The following is a 22,204-nucleotide window of genomic DNA, read 5'->3' as shown; positions in this document are numbered from 1 at the left end:
GGGTTTCTTTCATCTGAAAATTGTGTTAGAAAGAAAGGCCTGGGCACTATATGTGCTGGTTGCAGACAGGACATTGATCTATCTAGTGGGAAATTTTTAATTTACTATTGCAATCCTTCTGTTTGTTACATGATTCAGATTTTATACGTCTTCAATGAATTAGTTTTGACAGTTTTTCCATGTCTAGGAGTTTTCCATTTCAGCAAAATTATCCAGTTTGTTGGCATACAGACGTTCACAATGGACCTTTGGATGCCTTTTTATTTCTAGGAGGTCAGTAATAATATTGCCTCTTTCATGTCCAATTTTAGTGACTTGAATCTTCTTTTATTCTTGGTTAGTGAGCTTTATTGTCAATTTTGCTGATCCTCCAAAGAACCAATTTTTGTTTTCACTGATTTTCTATTTCTTTTTTTGTTCTCGATTTCATTAACTTTTCCTCTAGTTTTTATTACTTCCTTTTCTGCTACTTATATATTTAGTTTGTTCTTCTTTTCTAAGTACTTTAACGTGGAATGTTAGGCTACTGATTCAATTTTTTCTCTTTTTAACATTTGCATGTGCAGCTATATATTTTCCACTGAGCACTGCTTCAGCTTTGTCCCATAAGTTTCAGAATATCATGTTTTCATTTTCATTCCTCTCAAGATGTTTTGCTTGTTTTGCTTCATATTCTTTTCTATTATGGCTTATTGCAGGATACTGAATATACTTCCCTGTGCTATACAGTAAGACCTTATTGTTTATCTATTTTATATTAATATGTAGTAGTTTGTATCTATGAATCTCAAATTCCTAATTTATCCCTCCCCCAAACCCTCTGGTAACTACAAGTTTGTTTTCTATGTCTGTGAGTCTGTTTCTGTTTCATAAATAAGCTCACTTGTGTCATATTTTGGATTCCACATATAATTGACTTACCTCACTGAGTATGAAAATCTGTAGGTCCATCTATGTTGCTGCAAAGGGCATTATTTCATTCCTTTTTATGCTGAGTAATATTACACTGTGTATGTATACCATATTGTCTATAACCACTCATCTGTCGATGGATATTAAGGTTGTCTGACTATTGTAAAAATTGCTGCTATGAACACAGGGACACGTGTATATTTTTGAATTATAGTTTTCTTCAGATACATGCATAGGAGTGGGACTGCTGGATCATATGGTAGCTCTATTTTTAGATTTTTAAGGAACCTCCATACTGTTCTCCATAATGGTTGCACCAATTTACATTCCAATCCACAGTGTAGGAGGGTTCCCTTTTACCTACAGTCTCTCCAGCATTTGCTATTTATATATTTTTTAAATAATGGCCATTCTGACTGGTGTGAGGTAGTACCTCATTGTAGTTTTGATTTTCATTTCCTTAATAATTAGTGATGTTGAACATGTTTTCATGTGTCTTTTGGTCATCTATATGTCTTCTTTGGAGAAATGTCTGTTTAAGTCTTTTGCTCACTTTTTGATTGGGCTGTTTTATTTGTTATTGTTATTGAGCTGCATGGACTACTTATATATTTTGGAAATTAAGCCTTTGTGGTTCATATTATTTGCATATATTTCCCCCTAATCTGTAGAACAGTTTTTTTGTTTGTTTTGTTTATGGTTTTCTTTTCAGAGCAAAAGCTTATAATTTTGCACAGGTCCAATCAGTATTTTTCAATTCTGATTTTCCATTAGGTTCTCTTTATTTTTATAACTATGTCTTGTTATTGGTATTCTCTATTCAGTGAGGTATTTTCATCCTCCTTTCCTATCCTTCTTTAATCACCATTTCCCTGGTTCTGTGGACATATTTACATTGGCTGCTCTGAAGTCTTTGTCAGTGAAATTTACATTTAGCTGCAGAGTTCTCTCACAAGCAGGTTCTGTTGCCTGCTATTTGTCCTGTGTATGCACTGCAGAGCCATCTTTCTTTGCACGGCTGATAATTTTTTGTTGAAAAACACTGACATTTTAGGTAATAGATTGCAGCAACTCTGGACAGTGAATCTCTTCCCACCCACCCCCCCCACCACCCAACATACCCAACACTTGATGTTTTTACATGCTTGTTTGTGCAGTAACAATGTTGGGCTATTTCAATGAAGTCTGTTTTCTCTGCAGTGCAACCTGTGACCTTGCTCCAAAGAGACTGGAGCTTTGGGCCTGTGCACAGTCACCTGAGATGACAGTGGTTTGATCAGGGCTCTCTTTGACTGCTTCTTTCTAGATCTTTCTGTTTAGCTACCTACTGTGTCTTTGATATTACACTCAGCTGTGAGCCTCATGAATTAATGCCGGATTATTGCTTCTGATAATGCTCTAGGGCTTAAATTGCTTTGTAATCTCATCCACTTAATTTGGGGCCCACTGTAGGGAAAACGGGTTCCCTGGTGGCTCAGTGGGTAAAGAATCAGCCTGCAGTACAGGAGCCATGGGTTCTATCCCTGGGTTGGGAAGACCCCTGGAGGAGGGCATGGAAACCCACTCTAGTATTCTTGCCTGGAGAAGCCCATGGACAGAGGAGCCTGGTGGGCTACAGTTCATAGGGCTGAAAAGAGTCGAACATGACTGAAGTGACTGAGCATGCATGCAGGGATAATATTTGAGACCAGTGCTTTGATGTTTTTTACAACCCGAGGAGGGATATTTGTCATGTTATATAGCCCTGGATCTTTCTAGTAAACTTCTAGCTGATTTATGATTTAGCTTGTTGGTCTCATGGAGAAACTAGTCTCCTCTATTGATTACCACCACAATCTCCATTGTTTTCAAGAGAAGCTTTAGGGTTGAATTTACCTATAATTTGTTCCAAATAAATTCAGTTCACTTAAAGGGACACTTTTAAGGTCTCCGTTCTTACAACCACTTCTCATCCTAGGCAAAATTTCTATGCTACTGCTCCAGAGCTGCTGGTAGGAAGAGTGGCTCATATCTCTCTTGATTAACTCATCTATTTCGTGAAGAGGGTGCTAGAAAGGTATAACAGACTTTTTGTACTAGCAGGAAGATAGTGCTCTTGTGTCTCTTTCTTTTTCATAAGGGCACTAATCCCATCACAACTGTACCACCCTCATCTTCCAAAGACCTACCCTCCAAATACCATCATGTTGGGGTTCAGGGCCTCATATATGAATCTGTGAGTGAACACAGTCAGTTTATAACAATATATTTGTATGACTCAGGGCTTAAACTCCCCTCTCTCGGTGATATCATCCAGTCTCATGGTTTTAAATGTTCTCTGTATCTATATTCTGAGATTCCCAAATTTATCTCTCCTGTCCAGATCTACTTCCTCATCCAGAATCAACTTCTGCTTCCTTGACTTGTCTAATTATATATCCAATGTAACATGTAAAACTGAACTGTCAAACTTAACACGAAAAAATAAACTCATATCATCAAACCAATTTTACTTGCAATCAACTCCATCTCAGTTGATGGCAACTTTATCTTTACAGTTGCTCATACAAAAACCTTGAAGTCACACTTGTTTTTATAATCTTTTGAAGTCATGGTTGGTTTATTTCATTCTCACACCACCCCATTCATCTAATCCAGTTATTACCTTCAAGAAGTACTCATAATCCAATCACTTCTTGTCACATACTCTGCCACCTCTTGATCTGAGCCATCATCATCTCTCACAAGGTATGGTAATAACCTACTTACCAGTCTCCCTGTGTCTGAAGGGTCTGTCTATAATTTAGTCTCAACACAGCAGTGGTACTATCAGTTTAAAAGCACATCCTGTTAACTCAAATCACTTAACTCCTCTGTGGAAAACCCTTCAATGTTTTTCTCTCTCTCTAAGAGGAGAAGTCAAAGCAGTTTCAGTGCTAATGGTGCATATTATAATCAATTATGGGCTTAACAATGGATACATCAAGCTGAGACTCAAAGAAATTTTGATTTATGAATCAGGTGGCGGTGGAGTACTGGAGTGACACTCAGGGATACATAAATATATTTTTTAAGATCTACAGGTGATTCCAAAGTACCTGCTAGATTGAGAACCCCTGTGTCAAAGTGGATATGGAAGAGGAAAATAATCCTAGATATACAGGAGCTGCTGTTACTAATACAAATGCATAACATAACACTAGTCATTATTTATTTTACATATCAACAACCATAGCTAACTTTTGCTGTAGTCTGGTAAGTAACAGGCAGTGAGGTATTCAGCACATATTAACTTGTTTAGTACTGTAAACCTTATAAAGTAGGCCCTACCATATTCTATTGACTCTAAGACATTGTTTTCACATTTTAATATCTCTCAACTCTGATGTGTCTTACAATCAATGAAACTGAACAACCAATACTGGCCAGATGGCAGTTATGATACAGTTGTCATTGCTTGTGCAGACACAAACTTGATTATTCTAGTCAATTATATTATGTGAAATAAACAAAATGTTTTTCCTTAAGTTAAAAAGTGATTTATGAAAAACTGAACTATGAATGTGAACAAGTTTTGGTAATAGCTTAACCACTTTATTTTGCTTCTATTTTCCGTTCAATGTATATATGTGATGATATATAATGAAATCTATATCTAAGTAATTATTTAAGAGTCCTTTGAATAAAGTATAAAACAAATACTCTTAGTGGCAAGAGAACCATAATTAGTTGGCAATGGTCTTTCTTTCTCTTACCTCAAATAATGATTGAATTGTATCATAGTGTTAGAGTAAATGTTAAGCAAATATAAGGTAATACTAAGGCCATTAACTGCAGGGATAGACATTACATGAGCTCATAATCATAATAATGATTTTAAAACTTCTTGCTTTTTTGACAAAGGAACATGTTTCACGGAAAGCTTTATCTAGATACTGGAATCTTTGACTATTAAAAGTAAAATGCAAATTCTTAAAATACCAAGAAATTCTATAAGAAGCTTTGTATAGTACCTAACTAATTAATTTTAAATTTCTCACCCAAAATAATATTTTCTCACTACTTTCTTCACTCTACGTCCACTCTCCTCTCTCTAAATAAATTCGGTGTATTTCCAAAGAGGTAGAGCAACTTACTTTGTAAACATTGATTCATTGCATTAGTAATATTGAGATGAGAACACATTTACTGCAAATTTACCCTCTCAGAGATGATTTTATCATAAATTATTTACTCATGACATGTCTTTAGTAAAGTAACAATGATATTAATTCTTCTCTGGGTAATGTGCTTGCCTCAAGAAAAGTAGTTTGTTACTCAGAGCTACTAGATTCTATTTATGAGTTTTAGTTTATTATTTCTAACTCAAATTTCAGATAGATTATGTTAAATTCTAATTTAGGCTCTATGCTGTGCAATTGTGAAATGTGTAGGAAAATAGAGCAACATGAACACAAGATTAGTTACTCAGTGGACACTGTCTTATCCCCAATATTGTTCTTATTGATTTTCAAGCATTAGAGATGCATTACCATGCTATAAAAGATAAGAAAATAATGTGATAATGATCTATAATAATATGTTTTTATTCTTTAAAGAACAGTAAAGATAATTGAAGAAATAAAAGTTCCTGGTATAAGAAATGCAATCATTCAAACACACAAACCCACTAGAAATATGAAGTTGATTAAACATAACCTTACCTTTGCTTATGGGATCTATTATTCCATAGATATTTCAGTTAGCTTTTAATGGAGGCATAATACAGTTAAACCACCCAAAATAAATGGGAATAAATGTGTCAACTGAAAAAATTAACTTCTTCTAACTATTAAGATATGCACGATAGTTTCACTTATGTTAGTCAAATATAAGAGTAGATTTCTTTATTGCAAGGAGTAATCATAACATTTTAATGAGTATGTGCCTTTTGATGCCTACTCAAATCTCAAATTTCAGTTGAAGCATGAAAATTATTAAGTATGGCAATGCTATTTTAAAAGTCTCCTTTTAACATATACTTGGTCCTAACAAATGTTTTTGTAATGTAATGACTATCTAAAATTAAATATGCCGCTGAAAATGAAGATTTCAAAACCTATGTAACAAGCATAAGCCATAAAAATGAACTAATTCTTCTCATATAATAGTAGTTCCACTGATCAATATCCACTTACTGTATCCATTCATTAGCATAGCACCCCCACATACACATACACACAAAAGTTTCATGTTTTTAATGGAGTTGTCACAGAAATTAGTTTTGAGCTCTTATATGAACAGGTAACATTAAAATTAAAGTCCTTTATAGTTCCATTTCTGTGTTTTTAAGAGCCCCTGAATTCCAAGAGGTATTATTTGAAGGCAGGAAATTATCAATGGGCTTCTGATATTAAAATTATAACACAAAATTCTATGTGTGTGTTTATGAGACCCAAAGTTTCAAAGAGCTAAAAATAAACCAGGAGTATGTCTGGTTTAATGAACACAATATATTTCTAAAATATTCAAAGATAATGCTCATTTTAAAACAGTCCTTATATTCAGACAATCAAATAACACAATTTCTGTAACAAAATTATAGAAATACTAAAAAGGAAGAATCTTTTAAATGACCTTCATTTACTGTTACAGATAAATTGTCATTCTACTGTTCACAGGGATCTTTGCCATTTATAATAATGTCTTAATGCTTTAGAGAAAGCAACATCTCCATGTAAAGAAAAAATATTGAGGTCTTTTCCTTTTGGGAATGTTAGTGTTAATCTATTAGGTATGACTGAATAGACAGATAAAAATACATTTTAACCTCCATTTACAGAAAGTCTATAAATGGAATTATCACATTTGTTACCACTATGTAGTTAAAAGTCTTTGGGTCTCCAAAATCAAAATGACAATCTTTTAATAATTAAAAAATTACTAATTAAATAGATGTCTGGTAGTCATCAAAATAATGTCATCTTAACTTTGGACATCAGCATATGAGTGGTTTCTAAGACATTTGGGATTTTATATTTAAAAGACTTAATAAAATTATAAATGATAAAATTCCTCATAATATTTCATAACATATGATATTGTAACATAACATGACCCTTCAATAGGACAGATTTTTAAATTTTCGTAGAGGTAGCAAGTTAAATGCAAATATTATTATACTCTAAAAAGACTCATCACCTAGAAGATTTGGAAAGAAGGACATTAAATTGCGGATTATCAAGAGGACACAATAACATTTAAAACCACAGATCAGAACAGGTCCAGAGGTCCCTAACCTAGTTCATCCTTCCTAGTTTTCCTTCATTCTCAAATGTGCAACACATACTTTCAAAGATTCTGACTGCCAGTCAAAAATTAAATATATTCATATTTTTTATTTAAAATTTAAAAAATCTTTATATATCTGTATTTTAAAAATTACAGCAATTTCAGTTTGCTGGAGCATCCGATAATATGCAGTAAACATTACTATACTGAGGTCATAGCTTAACCAAAAATAATTTGTCGTTTTGAAAAGTGTGAAAGTTTCATAATTAAATGAACAATTCCCATCATTTTTCTCAAATATTTAATAGCTTATAAACTTTAGTCATTAAATATAAACATTCCTACAGTTCTAGGAACCTCTAACTGAGATTAAGCTATCTAGTGCAATACAACCTCTTGAGAGGAAAGCAAATTCAATTAGACCACTTACACAGCTAGTTATTGGCAGAGTTGTACACTGATCTTTCCACAATGCTATATTTATATAGTTATATTTTATAAACTGTAGAAATCAGATATTTAAACTAACCATAATGAAGTATGAACCCAGTTTCCCTGATTGCTCCTGACCTCTTTTTTAATGAATAGAGGCGTAAAATGACACTTGTTCTCTTCCATTATGGAAAGTCTTCAAACTGCTTCACTTTTCATTTGTTTTACCCTTCCTGAACCTCTATACTTTTACCTTAACAAACTGCCTAGCATGTATAGATTTCTGATTTCTACACAGAACTCTTTTTGCAAAATATTTATATATTTACATTTTAAAAACGCCTTTCAAATTGGATTACTTTTTATCATAGCATCATACCAAGTAAATTCTCACTGACACTGCACTGACCATATGCAGAAAATCAGAAAGGTGGAGGGAATTAGGATCAGAAATTTATATGCAGGGAAGTGGTTTCAAGTTTGCAAACACAGGTAGGCACTGGATATTTGAAAACAGAATAATTAAGAAGAACTCATATTATTTACTAATTCTATAATTTGGAATATTCTGGATTGTTTTTAAACATAATCTTTCAATATGTGAAAATAAGTAGGTAAGCAATTATATCTTTGCTATATACATCACTGCACAAAATTAAACATATAAAAATATACTGGGCAATGCAACAGCAAATAGAAAGCTAATAATACTAATATTAATAGTAATAGACTAAAATAATATTAATAAAAACAGTAACTTGTTTTTCCATTATATAAAGCATAGAACAATAAATCTACTGTACACATAGGGTCCTCATATTATTACATTTCTTTGCTCTTTCAATTAACTAATATATACAAAGTTAAGAAACTATATTTGTATAATATATTTATATCATCAGCTATTGTTCCATAGGACTATTACATTTTTTATCAATTTTAAGATTATAACAGATACACATGATTAATTCTGCTATAGTAATGTATCATGTTAAGGGGCAAGACAGACATACTTGGATTATCAGATACCCATGAAATGGAAAAAATTTGATTATCAAAAAGTTCTATGAGATACAAACCAAAAAATTAATATTTATTGCCCAGAATATTCCTTTAAATTGTAAGAGTTATAAAAATAATTTACGTTTTTATAATGTGATTACCTAAATTATAGTGATTGAAGGTTATTTAATCAACAAAACTAATATTTGTGTTCTCTATAAATTCTAACACTATTTAAAAAAAACTGCTTTCAACTAAACAATGCTTCTACAGATATGGATTTAAAATGACAGTGGCAAATTTTGCTCTAAAGCTTAAAAAATGCTACATTGACTTGTTCAATCTTAATAAATGAAATTGATTTGAAAAATTCTATTTGAAAGGAGCATGTCAATTAAGCACTAGAGATCCGTATGTTTGTCTGAATCTTTAAATAAAACATTAAGTAATATTACTATTACCTCTCTCCGCCGAGAAGCCCAACATGTTTGCTTGATCTTCCATACCACAGCAGCCACCAATAATAAAGATAAAAAACAACTAGAAAATAAAACACAAATAAATTTAGCTTTAAACACTTGCAATATATCATGAAATAATAAAAGAATATACAGAATATTTTAAAATATATTTAAGTAATCACTTTGCCTTGGTATAAATTCAAGAAAAAAGGGGCAAATTAGAAATTTTTAAAACATTCTCAAGTAAAATCAAAGTATATGGGTGGAAAAAATTATTTATACTCCTTCAGATACAGTATGGTCTATCTCTCAGATTTTCTCTGTCAGAAGGAATGTAACTTTACAATTCTGTTGGTTTTACATAGCAATAAATCTATCTAGAACTGCTACTGAGTTATAAATTTTGAAAATTTTATAAATTTAAAGATCACACATTTATTCATTTTAAATTACCAGCAACTATCTTATATCTGAGAATATTCCTATAGTTCTGAACTGAAGGCGATCTAGCTCTTTCCCCTCTGCACCTGCCCCGGACCTGGGACATTTAAAAACATCTAGATACGTATTGCTTTTGAACTGCAGTTTTGGAGAAGACTCTGACAGCAAGATCAAACCAGTCAATCCGAAAGGAAATCCGTCCTGAATATTCATTGAAAGGGCTGATGCTGAAGCTGAAGCTCCAATTTTGTGGTCACCTGATGTGAAGAACTGACTCACTGGAAAAGATCCTGCTACTGGAAAAGACTGCGGGCAGGATGATAAGGGGATGGCAGAAGATGAGATGGTTGGATGGCATCACTGACTCAATGGACACGAGTTTGAGCAAACTCCAGGAGATGGTGAAGGACAGGGAAGCCTCGTGTGCTATAGTCCATGGGATTGCAAAGAGTTGGACATGACTTAGAAGCTGAACAACAAGATATATGTCTGATTATCACACTGGGAAAGAAGTACAATCATACTCTAGTGAGTACAGCCAGGGATGCTACTAAGTATCCTGAAATGCACAGGACTGCCCCCAGTGACAAAGAATTATTCAATCCAAAACATCAGTTGTACTGAAGTTGAGAATCCCTATATATGCCAATGTGTAAATTAAGAAATAATTCAATTACAATGTATATACATGGGGTCAATATGTATGAAGTACAATATGCCATAGACTATGATAATGGAGAATATACATTTTTAGCACTAATTTCAGACTGATAAATCTCAAAATAACAGATTTATGTGAACACCATTAATCAACCCCAGCCATACATTACTGCTTTTTTTCTCTTCCTTTGCTCTGTGGTCAAAGATTATGCTATGAAAAGACCCAGAAGTGAGTGGAACAGGGCCACCACAAATTCAGTGGCCACTGGTCATTACAAAAAAAACCTGGTCTTCACTCCTAAATGATAATCGTTGTATTCATCAATTGATTCACTCATGAGCAGTGTAAATGTTGACACTTGCTTCTCTTGTCAAATCCTTAAATATATTTTTTTCTCCTTGCCTCACTTAGAAATCTTAGAATATCTTTGAATGATGATGACAAAGACAACTCTAACACCGACAGACTGAATAGGAACACATTCCAGATAAGTGCTAGGTATGTCACACTACTCTAAGTACATTTCTAGATAGAATATACTATTCTCATTTTAGAAAAGAACAATCCAATGCTCAGAGGAGTTCAAAGTAAGTTGCTTACAGTCATACAGAGAGTTTAAGTGATAGAGTAAAAATGCAAAATGAGCCATGGAAGCCTCAAACTCTTTCCTCCCCACCTGTTGGGAACTCTGAGCTTGCACACTATCTCACAACCAGTTGTTTTACATATTCCCCAGGATCAACCACCAAGGTGCCTTTCTGGTTTTTACATAATTGTCTTTCTCCCAGATATTTATAAACTCATTTTCTTCATCTAAATTCAATTTTTCAGAAGTGCTCAAGCCCCACATCTCCTAAAAAATAAAAAGCAATAATCCTATTTTATTAATCCTGAAGCTTTCTCTAGTTGACTGAGCAAGTGGTCCACATAGCCACTACCATGTCAATCTTCTCATAACCTACTCTGATTCAGCATCTTATAATTTGGTATCTAATTTTTATACTAATAAAACTGTTAGTATTGATAATTAATGTTTACATAGCATGCAACATTTTAGTGACTACTTTCCTCACTTTTTAAAAATTAAATAAACTAGTCTTTTCTTTAACAACTGACTTTTACTTCTCAATTGACAATACCAACCATCCATTATTTTCCTTCTGAACACTTTATTTTCTCGGCTTTCTTTCATCCTTCTTGACACACTGTGGGGTTAACAAAGGTAGACTGCACTCCAGATTCCTTGCTTTAAACTATGGACATCCCTAAAATTTCATTCACAAAACCATGTTGCTATCTATTCTTGCTCTCAGAGAAAGAGGTCAGTTACTCTCATGGCTTCAACCGAGACCTCAATCGGAGTCATTTCCAAATAAAAGTCATTAAACCTGCCAAAATGAGAGCATCTTATCATTAGAAGAGACCTATGAGATTATTTAGTTCAGACTCCCTCCCAGGAAAGAAACTCCCAGCAGAACACTGAGAGTGAGCCAGAGCCTAATTAAATATTCATGGTAGCTAAGAAGATGCTGACTCATGTTAGTACATTTTATTTTCAAGAGATTAGCTCAAACTATGAAATTTTCTATTAACCTGTCTTTCTAACATTAATTAATTAATCAGTGCTGCTTCTGTCTCTGGGTTACACTGAATCAGTCATTTCCTTCTTCTTCTATATGCTATTACTTCTTTATATAGTTGAAGACACACATGATTCCTCTAGCCCAGTGGTTATCAATCAGGAGAGTATTGCCTTCCAGGGCACATGTGGCAGTGGCTGGAGACCTTTTTGGTTATCAACACTTGGTGGAAACAAGTGGATGCTGGTAAATAAGCTACAATAGAGAGGCCAGTCCACCTCCCAATCACAAAGATTTTCCCCAGCCCAACTTGCCAATAGTGTTGAAACCCTGTTCTAGTCTGAATTGCTGGCACAGAAGTTATACTTCCCATGTTATTTCCAGGTTAACTGAAACTGCTGAAATATGGTACTGAGAATTGATCATTTACATATAATCTAAGGATCCATTTAATCTGAATTTAAGTCCTACCATATAAGAATTTTAACATAAGAGATAAATCTGCCATATACAAACTGAACTCAAGAATAACATTCATAGTAAAAGGAACTAACATCTACTGAGTAATATGTACGAAGCACTGCATGCCGTGTTTCACATGCATTAATTCTTTCATTACCACAATCACACATGATATATATTCATTCTAAAGATGAGAAAGTTGAGGTCATGAAGTGTTTACGTAAATTGCCAAAGTTACCAAAGTCTTAAATTGCAAGTCCTCCCCTTTATGTTGCCTTGTCTATTATTTTCCAGCTAAAATGTCAAAATACATTCAATTTTATCATCCCTTATATTCAATTGGACATCACATCTTGCCAACTATTTCTCTCACAATGTCTGCAGTAGTAGGCAACAATATAAGCACCAAAATCCATTCACATTTAATGATTAAACACAACCTAAATACCAATAAAAAGTATTCATATTTGATAATCAGTAACTTCTGCTTTATTGACTATGCCAAAGCCTTTGACTGTGTGTATCACAATAAACTGTGGAAAATTCTGAAAGAGATGGGAATACCAGACCACCTGACCTGCCACTTGAGAAACCTATAGGCAGATCAGAAAGCAACAGTTAGAACTTGACATGGAACAACAGACTGGTTCCAAATAGGAAAAGGAGTACATCAAGGATGTATATTGTCACCCAGCTTATTTAACTTAAATGCAGAGTACATCATGAGAAACGCTGGGCTGGAAGAAGCACAAGCTGGAATCAAGATTGCTGGGAGATATCAATAACCTCAGCTATGCAGATGACACCACCCTTATCACAGAAAGTGAAGAGTAACTAAAAAGCCTCTTGATGAAAGTGAAAGAAGACAGCGAAAAAGTTGGCTTAAAGCTCAACATTCAGAAAACTAAGATCACGGCATCTGGTCTCATCACTTCATGGGAAAAAGATGGGGAGACAGTGGAAACAGTGTCAGAATATTTTTGAGGGCTCCAAAATCACTGCAGATGGTGATTGCAGCCATGAAATTAAAAGACGCTTACTCCTTGGAAAGAAAGTTTTCACCTACCTAGACAGCATATTAAAAAGCAGAGACATTACTTTGCCAACTAAGGTCCATCTAGTCAAGGCTATGGTTTTTCCAGTGGTCATGTGTGGATGTGAGAGTTGGACTGTGAAGAAAGCTGAGCGCCGAAAAATTGGTGCTTCTGAACTGTGGTGTTGGAGAAGACTCCTGAGAGTCCCTTGGACTGCAAGGAGATCCAACCAGTCCATCCTAAAGGAGATCAGTCCAGGGTGTTCCCTGGAAGGACTGATGCTGAAGCTGAAACTCCAATACTTTGGCCACCTCATGCGAGGAGTTGACTCATTGGAAAAGACCCTGATGCCGGGAGGGATTGGAGGCAGGAGGAGAAGGGGACGACAGAGGATGAGACGGCTGGATGGTGTCACTGACTCAATGGACATGAGTTTGAGTAAACTCCAGGCGTTGGTGATGGACAGGGAGGCCTGGCGTGCTGCGATTCATGGGGTCGCGAAGAGTTGGACAGGACTGAGCGACTAAACTGAACTGAACTGAATTCACAATATCCTCCCCTCCAAAAGAGTTACATGATCAAGGTTCAGTTTAGGACAGTAAAGACTTATTTCTCCATTTGGAACTTAATCTTTCTGATGTAAATTTCATGACACAGGTAAAAAGTGTCACTTTTATAATGACACAGAAAGCCAGTATAAAATTTTTCAGTTTTAATGATTTTTCCTCCTTGAGAACAGAGATATACACTTTAGGATTCTGTATGTTTTCTATGTTAATTTATTCTAGGTTGATAATAAAATGTAAACAGAGATTATGCTGATGAGAAATTGGTAAAATCAATAAATAGTTTAAGCAAATTTTCTAATATGCTAATAACCTCCAGTATATATTAAAAATTCAATAAAAATATATCTCAATTCCTGGCATATAGTAGTTGTCATTAAACCTTTATTAACTGAATAAAATTGGTTAATTGATTTGAATATCTTATCATTTTTTCTCAAACTGAATGCCTTTTTTGGCATTATTATCCTTATGGCAAAGTAAATATTTTATAAAGCTTTTTTATTTCTACTAAACTATACAGCAAATAAAACTTATAGTTCTTATTAAAAATCTACATAAAATAAAATCCAATTAATTAAGGACTTTCACTTTATTAAAAGGCAAACAAATAAATGAAGACACTTAACTTATACAGCAATATTGAACTGTTACACTCATCTTTTTGCGACTGTACCTACTGACAATCCTGGAAGTGTGAAGAATGACATTTTCGTTAGTCTAATTTCACTGGTGACACAGCGCCCTATGTACCCCTCTGCCCCTTCCACCTGTTCCCTTTTGCACGCTGAACTTTTTAAGTGAGTGATAAATGAACTCTGAACTATTATTACCTAAAGTGACCAAGATTCTGGGTCTATCTGCTCCAATTAGCTTTTCCCTAGTATATTTTCTTAGGTCAAAGGTCCTAATGGGCAACATCAAACATCCTTAAATCTGATATTGCAGCAAGTTTGTCAGGGAAACATTAGTTTGGTTGCTGTCTTTCATATCTCTTTTTCTACTGCATTTTACAATAGCTTGGATTATTCCTTGGTATAGGTATCGCGGAGGGTGTTGGGGGTATAGGAGGTAACTGAGCTGCCTTTTTTTTTTTTTAAGTCTGCTATATAATAGTCTAGAAGATGGGAACTATTAAATACCCTTCAAAAAATCCTCCCAATGGAAACAGGAAAAACAGAAAAGAAAAGAAACTCTTTAAAGCAAATATATAAGCTACAGGGGTTTAAAAAAAAAAAAAAAAAGGAAACATAGGAACTCAGGGAGAGATATTTCAATAATTTGATTTGAACCTTCATAAAATGGTCATTATGGAAAACATTCTTAATGTGAAAAAATAAGGAAGTCATTAGGTACTCTCATTTAGGGAAAATTAAAAATAACTGAAGAAAAGTAACACAGTGTGGTGTAAGGTTATATTGTAAAGCAGGGTTTTAGTGACAAAGAAATACTCTCTAGTGGTAATCTAGTCAACCAAATGCAAAAAGAGATAATATTGTCAAGATTTTATAGAAATTTAGGTTAAGTGATCATAAAATTTGTTTTAAATACATTTTTTAAAAGATGCTTTTATTTCTCCAAAAAAATGTACAAACTAGGGAATTGTTTTGAAATACAGAAACATAATATTATAAAAACTAATTTACTTCTTAATTACTACTATTGCAGAAAATATATTTTAAAGCTTTTAAAAACACCTTCCTAACACTTGAAGGATATTTTTTGTCTTAACCAACTAAAATGTTCACAAAGTAAATTATCAACTTAGAATACAATAATCTGAATATTAAGAAAAAATTACTTGTTTCCATCATCATATTCGCAAAGATGAAAACCCAGCAAAGCCTAGGGGGTGGAACTGGAGAACCAATATGTTCACCGCATAAATTGCTACAAACTTTTTTGAGGGTTGATAAGCTAGAGTTAACTACACCTTAGAAGGCACTGTCAGTTAAGATGATTTCAAATACAAGTAACACAAACTAACACAAAATGGGATAAACGGTCTTGGAATTAAACAGATTTTACACTGCCTCCTATGAACTGAACTGTGTTCTCCCAAAATTCACATTTTTGAAGCCCTAACACCCAAAGTGATTATATCTGGAGACAGGGGACTCAGGAGCTAATTAAGTTAAATAGTCATAAGCGAGGGAACCAGATGCAACAGGATTAGTGTTCCTATAAGAAGAGACTCTAGAGAGTGTTTTCACTCCCATACTTTCTCTCTCCCTTGACTGCCCCCTGCCCATCTCTCCCTCTTCCCATGGGTAGACGCTGAGCAAAGGCTAGGGGAGCATACAGGGAGAAAGTGGCCATCTGAAAGCCAATAAGTGGCCCACATCAGAATCCAACCATGCCGGCAACCTGATCTGGGACTTGCCGGCTTCCAGAACTCTGAGACATCAGACTTCTGTTGTTTGTGTTCAGTTTCATGTTTGTTACAGCAGCATGAGCTAAGACAGATTTTGGGATCAAATATCCACAAATACAGAAACAGCTTTGGAAGTGGGTAATGGGTAGAAGCTGGGGGGATTTTTGAGGTGTATTCTGGAAAAAGCTTTGTTTGCTATGAAAGAACTATTGATAGAAACAGACATTAAAGCCAAGTATGATGTGAGCTCAAAAAAAACCCAAACAAACAAATAGGAAAGCTACAAAAAAGCTTCCATTTCTTAGAGAATACATAACTAATCAAGACCAGAATGCTGATATTCATCAGGACACTGAAGGCCATTCTGGTAAAGTTTCAGATGCAAACAAGCAATAGGTTATTGGAAAATGGAGAAAAGGCCATCTTTGTTATAAAACGGCAAAGAATTTGGCTGAACTTTGTTCTAGTGTTCTGTGGAAGGTAGAACTTGAAAGCATTAAAATTGAGTATTTAGCATAGGAGGTTCCAAAGTATTGAAGATGTAGCTTTGGTCCTCCTTATTGCTCATAGATAAACTCAAGAGGAGAGAGATGAATTGAAGTAGGAATTAATAAGCAAAAGAGAACCAGAATTTGGAGATTTTGAAAATTCTCAGTCTATCCATATTGCAAAAAAAGGGATGAAAGCTTGTTCTGAAAAGAACACTAAGAGTGTGGCTGAAGAACCATTTTATAAAAACATCATGGGTGTTACTCATGGAATTAATGAGTCATTTCAGCGTAAACCAGGAAAAGAGAAGTGATAATACCAAGGGAGATACTGTGAGTTCAAAGGAAACAGAGAAAACAAGATGGAATGAAAGAAGGTGGTAAGGTTTCTTTGATTCTGTAGGATGGGAACATAAGGCTATTCAGCTGGGAACATGCTTTATCCTTTAAGAAAAGGGAAGAATGGCTCCAAAGGTGAATCAGAGATCTTTAGGGCTCCTAGTCACACCACAGGCCCAGGGGACTAGAATGGTTGCTCCTCAGTTTCAGAGTGTGGAGTCTGGTTTTGCAGGCCCAGGATGCCACCACCAAGGGCCTGGGCCAAGGCTGCAGGCACTGCTGCAGCATCAGGGTCACCTCGTCAGGCTAGAGCAGCAGGGCCACTCCACAGAGCTATGGGGGTGACACTGCCACCTCAGAGGACCTGGAGGTGGAACACTGAACCAAAGAGGATTATTCGCAAATCTTTAAGGTCTGATGGAGCTAGTCTTGCTAGGTTTTAGACTCACTTGGGACCCATCATGCCTTTCTTCCTTTACTTCTCTCCCTGTTGAAATGGGATTATCTATTCCGTGCCTATCCCATCATAGTATTTTGGAATAACATAACTGGCCTGGTATCACACGCTCATGACTAGAGAGGAATTTTGCCCGAGGTTAAATGACACCCCCCAATCTCACCCACGTTTTATTTAGATGATATTTCAATGAGACTTTAGACTTCAGTGTTGATTCTGGAATGAGTGAAGCATTTGCGGGTTGTTGGGATTGAATAAGTGTACTTTGCATGCAAAAAGAACATGATCTAGGGGGCTAGAGGCAGAATGCTACAAATGCTCCTCCCAAATCTGTATGTTGAAGCCCTAAACCCCAATGTGATTATATTTAGAAGGGAGAACTTTTGGATGTAACTAAGGCTATGCATGCACACTAAGTCTCTTCAGTCATGTGCGACTCTTTGTGACCCTGTGGGCTGTAGCTCGTCAGGCTCCTTTGTCCATGGGATTCTCCAGGCAAGAATACGGGAGTGGGTTGCCATGCCCTGCTCCAGGGAATCTTCCCGACCCAGGGACTGAACCGGCTTCTCTTATGCCTCCTGCATTGGCAGGTCGGTACTTTCACCATGAGGGCCACCTGGGAAGCCCCAAGTAACTAAGGTTAAATGCAGTCATAATGGTGGAGCCCTGAGACACCAGAATTAGTGCCCTTATAGAAAAAGACACCAGAGAGCTTGTGCTCTCTCTCCAAGTACTCGTACCAAGAAAAACGCCAGAAAAACACACAACCAAGAAGGCAGTCATCTGCAGGCCAAGAAGAAAGCTCTCACCAGAAGTCAGCTATGCTGGCACTCAGATCTCAGACTTCCCAGTCTCCAAAACTGTGAGATTATAAAATTTCTGTTGTTAAAGTCACTCAGTCTGTGTTAGTTGCTTACGGGAGCCTGAACAGACCCTCTTTGAAGTAAAAAAAAAGAAGAATAACTTGCAGGTTTGTTCTGGTCAAGGCTTTGGCTACATTTCTCTCTGTTTTCTGAACTATAACACTTTGTTGTGCATCAGCTTTATTCTCAGGCTTGTTTTCCTTTTTCCTCTTAGATACAAAAATGAATGTAGCAGTTCCAGGTTTACATCACACACAACCATGCACACCCACTGTTCCCCAATCATTTGGTGAATTGAAAGCTATGAACTTATTGGAGTTGGTGGGAGATCAATTCCTCCCAAACTGAATCATCACTACATAGCCATGTGGAAGGAATTAAATGAAGGTGGGAAAGAATCCATAATATCTATTAGAGATATCATTTATGGAAAAATTTGTAGAAAAATATCAAAATGAACCCCCCAAAATTGCTAACAGACTTAAAAATCTACAGAGCACATTTGTCAACTATACATTCCTTTCTTGAAATGTTTTACAGAAAATAGAGTGCTCTAAAACCTCACTGGCAAACTATTAAAAAGGCAAGCAATGTATCGTAAGGGAGACCTTTCTGGTTAACTCCTCCTATTACAAATCATGTATGTGGATAACACCTTAATCTTACAAACTTACACAAAAATTATAAAGGTCAATGTATAAAGGTCAAGTATTCTTTTCTACACTCAACTTTTATTTAAAGCACACCTTTTGAAACCACGTAGATAGGATAAAAAGTTTCAAATACAAAATGTTCTAAATACTTTAAAAGAAGTAAACACTGTTTTTAAAACAGTTTTCCTAAAACATTAATGCACAGCACACATAGAGAAATGATCAATCTATGGCTCAATGAATTATCCCAAAGAAAATATACCCATGTAACCACCACCTGAGGCTTCCCAAGTGGCGCTAGTGGTAAAAAGAACCCACCTGTCAATGCAGAGGACATAAGAGACATGGGTTCTATCTCTGGGCAGGGAAGTTCCCCTGGAGGATGGCAAGGCAACTCACTCTAGTACTCTTGCCTGGAGAATCCCAAGGACAGAGGAACCTGGCAGGCTACAGTCCACAGCCTTGCAAAGAGTCGGACACGACTGAAGTGACTTAGCACATATGCAAGCAACCAGCCCAATAAATAAACAGTACTTTACCCATCCCCTCTTCCTCATAGGTCACTATCATAAAAATTTTTAACACCACAGTTTGTTTCTGCCTATTTCTGAACTTTATACAAATGTAACCTTAAAACAGTATTTTATTTCTAGCTTCTTTTGTTCAATACTTTGTTGATGAATGCCATCCATATTGTTCTTTGAGGACTAATCTGTTCTTTTTCATTATTCCATATTCTATTAGTTTTAGATATTTGGGTATTTGAGTTATGCAAGGTTTTAGCTATTTGAAATGCCCTACTATAAATCTGTTTAACGTGACCTTTGATGGAATGGAATAGCTGGATCAACAGAGGATGTTAAACTCAACTTTACAATATAGTTAAATTATTTTCAAAGTTGCTGCACCAACTTCTAGACTACCAGAAGTGTTTACAGTTCCACGACCACTCCAACACTTGATCTATATAGTCAACAAAGGTCCATATAGTCAAAGTCATGGTTTTTCCAGTAGTCATGTATGGATATGACAGCTGGCCCATAAAAAAAGGCTGAGCGCTGAAGAATTGATGCCTTTGAACTGTGGTGCTGGAGAAGAAACTTAAAAGTCCCTTAACAGCAAGGAGATCAAACCAGTCAATCCTAAAGGAAATCAACACTGAATATTCATTGGAAGGACTGATGCTGAAGCTGAAGCTTCAATACTTTGGCCACCTGATAAAAAGAGCAGACTCTTTGGAAAAGACCCTGATGTCGGGAAAGACTGAGGACAGGAGGAGAAGCGGGCGATACAGATGAGATGGTTGGATGACATCATCAACTCGACGGACATGAGTGTGAGCAAACTCCGGGAGATGATGAAGGACAGGGAAGTCTGGTGTGCTGCAATCCATGGGGTCGCAAAAATTTGGACACGACTGAGTGGCTAACAGCAAAATTTTTTTCTTTTCAGCCACTATGACAGGTGTACAGTAAACAGTATAACATTGTGGCTTTAATTTGCATTCCCTGATAAAAACTAAATGGAGTGCATTTTTATAGTTTGTTAGCAACTTTTATATCCTTTTTCGTGAGGTGCTTGTTCAAGTCTATTGCCATTTTGGAGGGCAGGTAATGAGATTTAAGACTGTTTTTTATTGATTTATATGTTACACATTGTGACTATAAGGCCTTTGTCCTTTATATAGGATGTGAGTATTTTATACTATGGATGTCCTGATTTTGCATGATGCTAAAGACATCTTCTGATGACAAAAATTGTTAGTTTTACTGTAATTTTATTGAAGTGCTTTGTGTGTTCTGTTTATTTCTAAGGATGTGAAGAATTCGCATATTGCTCTCTAGATACCTCATTGTTCTCCCTTTCTTCCTGGAATTCATTTTTATTATTAGTATGAGATAGAAGTCAAATGTTACTTTTCTCAATATGGATAGTTAACAGATCTAATACATAATAAAGTTTTTTTGAAGATATGAATAAATATTGACAAACACTCCCTGACTTGCTAACCAAACTGAAGAAAGGCCCACTTCCATCACAGCTCTCTCTGATGTATCAAATTTACAGTGGGACGGAGGTCTTATTTTATCCTATAGAGATGTTGGTATTATTATAGAGGTATTTTATTTTAGATATCTGTAGACTGTGCTTACAATGTACCCAAAGCTTTTTCAGTTCCATTTGAGTCTTTCCTGTGGGTTCTGTCTAAGGCCTGGGCAGAGTTTTAACCATTAGCCTCTTCTTAAAATTTTTGGTATGCTAATTAGGAAAAGAGCCTCACATGGAAGATTGTAAAAGTTCAACCTTCAGTTCAGTTCAGTGCAGTCACTCTGTCGTGTCCAACTCTTTCCAACAGACCCCAAGGGCTGCATGCAGCATGCCAGGCTTCCCTGTCCATCACCAACTCCTAGACCTTGCTCAAACTTATGTTATGGAGTCAGTGATGCCATCCAACCATCTCATCCTCTGCTGTCCCCTTCTCCTCCTGCCCTCAATCCTTCCCATCATCAGAGTCTTTTCTAATGAATCAATTTTTCGCATCAGGTAGCCAAAATATTGGAGCTTCAGCTTCAGCATCAGTCCTACCAATGAATACTCAGAACTGATTTCCTTTAGGATTGACTGGTTTGATCTTTTTGCTGTTCAAGAGATTCTCAGGAGTCTTCACCCACATCACCGTTCAAGAGCATCAATTCTTTCAGTTCAGTTCAGTTCAGTCGCTCAGTCATGTCCAACTCTTTGTGACCCCATGGACTGCAGCACGCCAGGCCTTCCTGCCCATCACCAACTTCTGGAGTCCACCCAAACCCATGTCCATTGGGTCAGTGATGCCATCCACCTATCTCATCCTCTGTCGTCCCCAATCTCGCCTTCAATCTTTCCCAGCATCAGTGTCTTTTAAAATGAGTCAGTTCTTCGCATCAGGTGGCCAAAGTATTGGAGTTTCAGCTTCTGGGTGCTCAGCATTTTTTATGGTCCAACTTTCACATCCATACATGACTACCAGAAAAACCATAACTTTGACTATAGAGACCATTGTCATATAAAGTTCAACTGCAGATGGTTTTTCTCTCTCTGATATTTCCTAAACTTTTTCTGGACTTCACTTTTCCTTTCTCTGGCATATAACTACCCACATCTGTGACTGGGCCACATTCTGTGTTGGGAGGAAGAGAAGAGGGAAAAGCAATGGACTTGTATAGACTCTTATGATCACAGTTCCACCTTAT

At 35.9% G+C, this 22,204-nt stretch overlaps 1 protein-coding gene across 1 annotated transcript in view; it reads right to left on the bottom strand.

Annotated features, from left to right (window-relative positions):
• Window positions 1-22,204, bottom strand: part of ATRNL1 (attractin like 1) — a 766,939-nt gene that overhangs the window by 417,436 nt on the left and 327,299 nt on the right. The window contains exon 26 of the mRNA XM_061162736.1: window positions 9,057-9,135. Within this exon, the coding sequence (XP_061018719.1) occupies window positions 9,057-9,135 (79 nt within the window). The remainder of the gene's footprint in view (window positions 1-9,056; window positions 9,136-22,204) is intronic.

Source organism: Dama dama, chromosome 15, assembly GCF_033118175.1.
Source record: "Dama dama isolate Ldn47 chromosome 15, ASM3311817v1, whole genome shotgun sequence".
Lineage (NCBI taxonomy): Eukaryota > Metazoa > Chordata > Mammalia > Artiodactyla > Cervidae > Dama > Dama dama.
This window is presented reverse-complemented; position numbering and strand designations above follow the sequence as displayed.